Source organism: Tetrao urogallus (assembly GCF_951394365.1).
Source record: "Tetrao urogallus genome assembly, chromosome: 2".
Lineage (NCBI taxonomy): Eukaryota > Metazoa > Chordata > Aves > Galliformes > Phasianidae > Tetrao > Tetrao urogallus.
Window position 1 is genome coordinate 43,502,368 of NC_136814.1, and position 8,157 is coordinate 43,510,524.

General features: G+C 49.3%; 1 protein-coding gene across 1 annotated transcript in view; it reads right to left on the reverse strand.

Moving 5' to 3' along the window:
* Window positions 1–1,301, reverse strand: part of QKI (QKI, KH domain containing RNA binding) — a gene marked incomplete at both ends in the record, with an annotated part of 129,365 nt that extends 128,064 nt beyond the window's left edge. The window contains one exon of the mRNA XM_079532620.1: window positions 1,160–1,301. Within this exon, the coding sequence (XP_079388746.1) occupies window positions 1,160–1,301 (142 nt within the window). The remainder of the gene's footprint in view (window positions 1–1,159) is intronic.
* Window positions 1,302–8,157: the final 6,856 nt, after the last annotated feature.

Here is an 8,157-nt window from a genome sequence, read left to right on the forward strand (position 1 = left end):
CTGACACGCCGTGTTTGCAGCACTACAACCACTATCTATCTGTTTTTTGCAGTCTTGGAGAGGGCGGGGAGTTGTTCTACCAAATATAACCAGCGCCTTCATCTTCCGAGGTCAACAACTTCCCAAAGTTCTGTTATCAAGGAGGACTATGCCCACAGACAGGAATCCTAACTCGAGATTATGAAACTGGGTAATTTCACGCAAAGGATCTCAAGAAGTTGAGGCTGCATAAATAATTCCTAGATTTAGAACGCGTTACAAAGCTACTAAATATGACGAACAGGTCTGCATAAAGCCTGAGTTTGAGGTGAAGTGAAAATAAATGCTTCTAACGAGAAAACTAAACGTGTGAACCCAAGCAGAAAGCAAATTTAAGTACCACGAACGAACGAACGCCCAGCCTGACTTCCAGCACAGTGGGGCAATTATCACACAGAGAGAGCCGTGTGGGACGCACCAAGTTGCTAACCTTTACTTTCCCTTTCCCCTCAAACGCGGTTATCCAACAGCAGAGAGAGGCCCTACGGGACCGCGCACAAAGGGGGGCACCCCCTCCCCTCCCTCCCGGAGCAGAAGCTGCCCCCGGGGCCGCCGGCGCCCGGTCGGAGCCAACGAGGCCATTTCGTAAGCACGGGGTGTTTTTCTCCCCGCTCAACTCGCACATACGAGTCTTTCAAGTTAGTTTCTATACAAGGGAGAGCCGGGAGGAGAGCTGGCCCGCTCCTCTCCCCACGCGAGGGGACCGCGAGAGCTTCGCGGCCGTTCCGCTCGGGTGGGGCGCGCCGCGGCCGGAGCTCGGCCCCCCGCCCCCCGTAGGCCCCGCTCCCCCCCTCCGGCACCGGCCCGGCCGCGCCGCGGGCCCCGCTCCTCCTCCTCCCCCCGGAGCGCATTCCTCAGCTCCGCTTCCCCCCTTCCTCCCCCCCCCCATCTCCGGAGGACGGGAGCAAAGGGAAAATAAAATACTACTAATAATAAAAACGCAGCGGAGGGAGCGCTGAGAGCCGGGACCCGCGGCGCAGGCAGCGGCCGGGGCGGGGAGAGCCCGCACTTCCCCTTTGTTTGGGGCGCACCGAGAGAGCGGAGCAGAGCAGGCCCGGCGCTGCCCACGCCGCCGCGAGGGGCCCGGCTCGGGGAGGGACGGGCCGGGCGGGGCGCGTACCTTCGTCCAGCAGCCGCTCGAGGTGGTTGAAGATCCCACAGAAGTTGGGAAGGCTGCTCATCAGCTTCTTGTCGTTCATCAGCTGCATCAAGTAATCGGGGCTCGGCTTCGGCTTCTCCTTGGCTTCCATTTCCCCAACCATATTCCAAGCCCGCGCGCACAGGGCGAGCGCCCGCAGCAGCTCCGCCGAGCGAGGCGACGGCGGCACGGGGCGCCCGGCGGGATCGGGCGGGCCGGCGGGGGAGGGGCGGGGCGGGGAGGGAGCTCCCCGAGGAAGGAGGAGGAGGAGGAGGAGGATTCCGAGCCGCGAGCGCCGCGCTCCCGAGTCCGAGGGGCCGACGAGGAACGGGAAAAAAGGAAAGTCAGAGAGACCCCGCTGCGGGCGCGCCCTCCGCCCCGGCCGCGCGGAGTCGCCGCCGCCGCCGCCTCTCGGGGCCGCCGCTCCCCGCTCCGCGCGCCCTCGGCCGGTGCAGTCCCGGCCGCGTCCCCCTTCTGCTGCCGCTGCCGCTCCTCCCGCGCCGAGCCCGGCTCCGCTCCGCGGCGCTGCCCCCGGCTCCGCGGCGGGGGAAGGGAGGGAGGGAGGCGGGGAGGGGACGAGCGGGGCGGGCGGGCGCTGGCGCTGCCAAGGAGCCGCCGCCGCCGCCGCCGCCGCCGGGCTCTCTCCGCCGGTGCCGCTGTTGTCGCCGCCGCGCTGCGCCGGGCGCGTCCTCCTCCTCTGCGCCTGCCGCCCGCCCGCCCGCCCGCCCTCCCGCTGCCGCCGCCGCCGCCGCCGCCTGTGGCTGTGAGCGTCAGCCCCGCCGCCGCCTCCTCACTTCTCCTCAGTTCGCTCTGGAGTTCGCTTCAGTTCAGGCTGCGCTGGCAGCAGCGGCAGCGGCGGCAGGAGGAGGGGAGGGGGCAGGGCCCGCGGGGGCGGGGACATGTCGGGGGCGGGACGTCGGGCGGGGCGGCCGTTACGCGGCGGCAGCAGCGCCGCTTGGCGGAGCCAACCGCTGCCCGCCGCCAGCTGCCCGCGCCCGGCGAGGCCGGGGGGGCGGGGCCGTCCTCGGCCACTCCCTCTCAGATCCCGCGCGCAGCGCGGTCCCGTCGGCTCGCCCCGTGGAAGCACGCGCGCACGGAACTCTTCCAAACAAAGTCGCGACGCTGCGCCCGCTCCGCCGGCGGGGAGGGGCGGAGTCGCGCCATGTCACGTGCACCCCGGGGCGGGGAGAGCCCCGGCGCCACGCGCCTGCGCCCGGCGTTTACAACCGCGCTTCGCGACGCCGCCGTCTCGCGCTGCGAGAGGAGTAGACGGAGCTGCGGCGGGAGGTGTTCGGCCGCGCCGCGCATGCGCGGCCGTAGGGGGCGGGGGAGGGGCGGTGCGCGCGGAGGCGCGGCGCGAGGAACGGTTTGTAATCGTTAAAGCCGCCGCGGGGCTGGAACGGGGAGCGGCGCGGGCTGAGGTACGGGACGGCGCGGGGGAACTCTCGGCCTCGGGGAAAGGGCGTGGAGAAGGGGCTGCAGCGAGCCACCCTCCTCTCCGGCTCCTCAGCCGGGCCGCCGTCCTCATGCTGTTGTGAGCCGTTTAATGTCCGCCTGCGGCGTCGGGGGCCGCAGAGGGATTCCGGCCTTGTCCGCCTCCAGCGGGGGTGACTGGCTGGCGGGCGGCGCGGCGGGATGCGGGGCTCTGCGCGCGCCGCTTCCCTGTGCGGTCGGCGTTGAGGCGATGTGCAGGAAGCGGTCGTAAAGCGCAGTAAAAACCGCTTCACGTTTCGATTTAGCTGGCTGGAAACAGTCGGTTCTGCTAGGAGAGTAAAAGCGGAGGTACCGCTCGGAACTCCCAAGAATTCGTCTTTGTTTCCATACGTGCTGCGCTTGGAAGACGATTAAAGCGCTGGGTTAAGTCAGGGTGAATAGCGCTTCCAGCACCAAAAGCACCGCCGCGATGCCTCCCTGGCTGGTGTGCGGCGTTACTGCGTGTTGCCGAGCAGCTATCCTGCGTGTCCCGAGACAGAGCGTTGGAGAAAACGTAGAGACAGTGCAGTTCCCTTCGTAGTAAGAACGCCTCGGTGTCTGCCGTCCTTCCAGCGTCTGTTGGATCGTTCTCATTTAAACACGTAGAACTCTTTATCTAGACACAATAATTTGTATTTCACTTCCGCCTTTGGTTTGTGTAAAGTAAAATTTAATGGTTTACGTAAGATAAGACTTTTATTGCTTCCATCATTTTTTTTTATCGCCTTTATTATCAAAGAGAGCAGCGACTTTGTGGACTGCTGTTTTGCTTAGCTTTCTTTAAACGCGGGTTGCTGGTCTTTCTGTTGCATGCCCAGAGCATGCTACAGCATGGCTATGGATGATGGCACAGTGCTGCTTCTATGTAGTAACAAGATTGTATTTGCTCCATTCTTGTTTTAAAAGCATGATGACCAAAACCAAACCTTACGCACCGAACTAAACTGTCACCCTCTTCTGCTTATTATGGATCAGCCTGCAGGGTGGTGCATTTTTGTAGCCGTTTATTTATCTGCTAGTTTTTGACCAGCGAGTGGGAAAACTGCTCACTGAATGCTCTGGCCTCATCCATTGTCAGACTGCAGGATGCATCTTACAATTAGATGAACTTAGATAATGTCAGAATGATTATTCTAGACTACCAATTCTCACAGTAAAAATAGCATAGGGAAACTTTTTTTCAGAAGATTTGGTACAGCTGTTCCCATGCCGCTTCATTATTGTTTCCTGTACATAAAGTGCTTCCACTGCTTGGATATGAGCAGATGAAGCAAGCACACACAATATAAGGTAAGAAATACCAACACGAGATATGCAATAACTATCTGTTGTCTTGCCTACTGAGGACAATACATCTTATACTAAGCCATTTTCCATTTATTTACTGGTGAATAAGATGTTGCACACCAGCAGTTACTGGAATCATTTGTTCATTTCAATGCAAATTCAAGCTCTGCTTTGCTGTGTGTTAATCTGAATTGTTTTCCTAATCTGAACAGTACAAAAATGGAGGCAGAGCTACATGCTGAGACTGCCTGTGTAATTAAGGATAAATGACTTGGGAAAACCTCTAATCTTTTATTTTGTCATCAGTGCCTCAAGACTGAATTTAAATCATTGGAAAAAATGCCCTTGGAAAACTGAGTGGTGTGACAAAACGTAGATAATGCGTCATTAGTTTTAAATAAGTAAATCAGTACGACATCTTTCTTCATCAAGTATCCTGCAAAAACAGAAAATCTACATAAAAGCCTTTCTGCGTACCTTGTGTTCTATCTTCCTCCACCTTCCTACACTTCCAGGAAAGGGGGATTAAGAATGCATGGGAGATAAAGGTTGAATTAGTTTTGCTTCAAGAGCTATGTGAAGGTGTAGCTCCCAAGAAGAGTGGCCTGCCTGCAACCTGATCTATGGAGGAATCAGAAATACTCCTGCTTTGGATTGAACTTTGGAGTTTTCCCGGGGGGGGGGGAAGAAATATGGAGGGGGAAGGGAAGGGCTGGGTAAATGGGATTGTGGGTTGGTAGGGGCAGGCATATTTTTTGTTGTTTTAGTTTGTTTGTTGGACACTAAACAGGTTCTGTGGCTTTTCAAGGTTCCTCAAGTAACTACATAACTCATTAGTTTCTGTCTGAACACGAGCAGAAGTCCTTATCTTTAACTCTTGCATTTTGTCTAGGTAGTCTTTCTCATGTCATATAAACTGTAGTGTTCTCCGGCAGCTTATTTTTAAAGGTGAAGTTTTATTGCATTAATCTAATCTTGAAATAAGAAAAAATATGATAATGCCAGCAGCAGTCTCTGTCTAGGGCAGTAAAGGCCTTGCACTGATCATAAAAAGTAAATTCAATTACTGCTATAGTGTTCATATCTGATAGCAGATTGGGAAGTAGGAGTATTGAAGGTTGAGGACTACTGGGAAAACATTCTTTTAGTTAAAGCGTCTCTGTTGACTTAGTCATAGGCGTATACAGTTGGATGTCACCAGCTTTCTGAAATGATTTCTATAACAGGAAGGTAACAACGTGCTATATTACCCTCCTTCAGGAAAGGAAGCAGTTCTTCCCTTATCCATTGCAGTCATCCAAGGAAAAATACTACTCCAGGACTGTTGTTCATTCACAGTGTACAAGGCAGTAGCAGCTGTAACTATGATGCAGCAGATGTGGCCGCTACCAGATGGACATCTGAAATTCATTCATCTCTCCAAGGTGACTAAAATATGAACAGAGTAACATCTAGAGCCAGACTGAAAATACAGAGAACATCAACAATATTCAGATTCTGTGATGCCTGACAACTCTTGAAAAGCTATTTCCTTTGACATTAAGCCAAGCTGACAGCTAACTTTTCAAACAGAAACCGTAGTAGCACATATGTGAGTTTGTTCCAATGAATCACTTCAAGTTCTTTAACGTTTATGCTAAAAACTTACCTGTCTACTCTCTATGCCAGATGTACCTATCTATGGAACTGGATGCTTCATTCTAGTTTGAATGTTTTCCTGACACAGCAGACTTGAGAAGACGCTCTGACTTTGGTTTAAATCCTAGCACAAGCTTCAGATGTTAAGCTCAGTATGTTGAATCAGAACACATTTTTGCATAATCTCTGCACCTAATTTGTGTTCACTGTCAGCACTGAGCATTTGCTGTAGAGTGGAAGATAGAGGTTTTAAGCACACCTTAGTCAGGAAGTAACTTTTTCTTGTATTTTCCATAGTGAAGGTACTCTAGGCTGCATAACAGCTGTTCAAGAAGGGTGCACTAACCTGCAGTATCTTTCAGGTTGGAGTAAAGGAGACAAAAGAGGAGAGAAATCCTTCTGTTCGTTGCAATTATGCAGTAATAGAAAGAGCTGCATTTTCCCTATTCTGGTGACTGTCAATTAATTATTCAATCTTTAAGTGTGGGAGAATTTGAAAATGCTAAAGTGAACCAAAAAAAAAAAATCTCTGATCTAAATCAGATCAGTTTTCCTGGTAAGGTAAACTTGAGTTGCTGCAGGATAGGATAGGTTAGCTTAAATTCTGTTTTGTAAAGTATTATTTTATTTAACTCAATAGTTAGTGAAGGGGTGGCTATCCCTGTGTTTGCAAACACAGGAATAGTGAGTACCAAATAGTCATGGTTATGCATGACAAAAGTAAACACCAGTGCATCGTAGGGTGTGTTGCATCAGTGTTACCATAGATCACCTATTACATTTTCCTTTCAGTAGATAATTTCCACTGACATGTAGTGCCTGCATATACTGCTTCTTTATGTCCCGATTGACTTTTCTTCAGAAAAGATGAAAGTTCTAGTACTGAGCAAAGATATCTGTACCTAGAGAGGGTGGTAGTTCTGCCAGGCTCCTGAGAAACCTCTATAGTGAACTAGAATCTTCTAGAGAACTAAGGTTTGTAGTGGCTTCATTTCATGCTTGTCAGTGCAAGATGAAAATGATGTTTTTCATATACTGCTTTTAGTGTAGCGTTGCTAAGAAAGGCAGAAAACAGGAAGAGAGAAAGAAAGAAATCTCAGAAAGCATAGAAAAAAATATTACCAACAGTTATGTAGAGAAGACAAAATTGAGATATATTGAACATAAAATTTACCTACTTTGTTTCTTGTTCTTTACAGCATTTAGATTTAAAAGCCACAGGGAAAAATACAATTTTCACAGAATATATTTGAATCACACACATTTAAAAAGTATTTTTTTCCTCTAACCTCTTAAACTCCCCTCTATCTTCTAACTTGCAAACACATGCACTGTTTTGTGCATTTTGCTTTTTGGGTAATCATTATTCTTACTTGTTCATTAAAAGAAAAAGAATGTCTTGAAATACAGCATGCATACTTCTAATGTTTCCAGTCCCATCTGCACTACTATAGATTTAGTCAGAGTGGTAGATATTCTGTTTTCCATCTGTAAAGTCACAGGTACTACAGTAGCTATACAACTGCAGGTTTCAGTAGGGGAGAATTTCAAATGGTTTCTGGTTTGTCTCTTCTGGAGAACTCGCATACGAAAACAACAGCCTGCCTGTGCCATGGATTACACAAGTGAGAGCAGTGGTGATTATGTGCTGCCTAACTCTGGGGAGGCTCTGAGAAGACTGTTGCTGAATGTCTGCCCAGTTAATACATGCTCAAGTTAAGACTACAAAAGTAAGACATGTAGAAATTCAGAGTGTTGAGATGTCTTAGCCATTATTTGTTTCATACATGCCAGTTTTATTATTTGATTTATGTTAGCTATCTACTTTAAACCTATCCAGAATATTGTTCTGCATTTAATTAAGTGAAGTCAGCTACTTAAAAATAGTGCCACCAGCAGTTTTTTTATTCACTATGTATAACTAAAAATACAATGTTCAAAGACATTTCCATTTAAGTTACATAATAAAAAAGTATTTTTATTTTTCACAGTGGAGTATTTTCACACTTTCTATAGAATTAAAAAGTAAATTAGCATATTTATTTTGGCAACAACAGTAGGAAAGAGCTGTCAATTCTGTCAACAAGAAACCAAATAAGCCTTCTGCTTTTGAGGTGTCGCATGTTTTGGTAAAACGCCATACTATGTTGGTTATTGTTGAATATAAATGAAATGCTTTCAGCCATAACTTTGTAAATAGATTTAAATTAACCATTCATCTGAATTACTACTAAAAGCAAGTAGAGCTTAAAATGCAACTGGCACATTAATTCAGTTTTTCCTTTTAATGTCTGAAATGTGAGCATAGAAGTATATTGACTTATACTGAAGCGTTGCTGGTGTTGCTTATGCTTCTTAACATTCAGTACACAGAAAGTAGCAGTACTTACCCAAGGAGCTTGTTTTTAACTGGACAGAAAACATCAATATGAATTACAATGATACACTGCACTTTAAACTGGCTGGTAACAAACAAGAATCATTTGTATTGGCTGAACTTTCTAATAAAATATAATCAAACAAATTGGACAGATCCAGAATCTTTTTTTTTCCCACTCAATGTTTTATATATCCCAGATCTT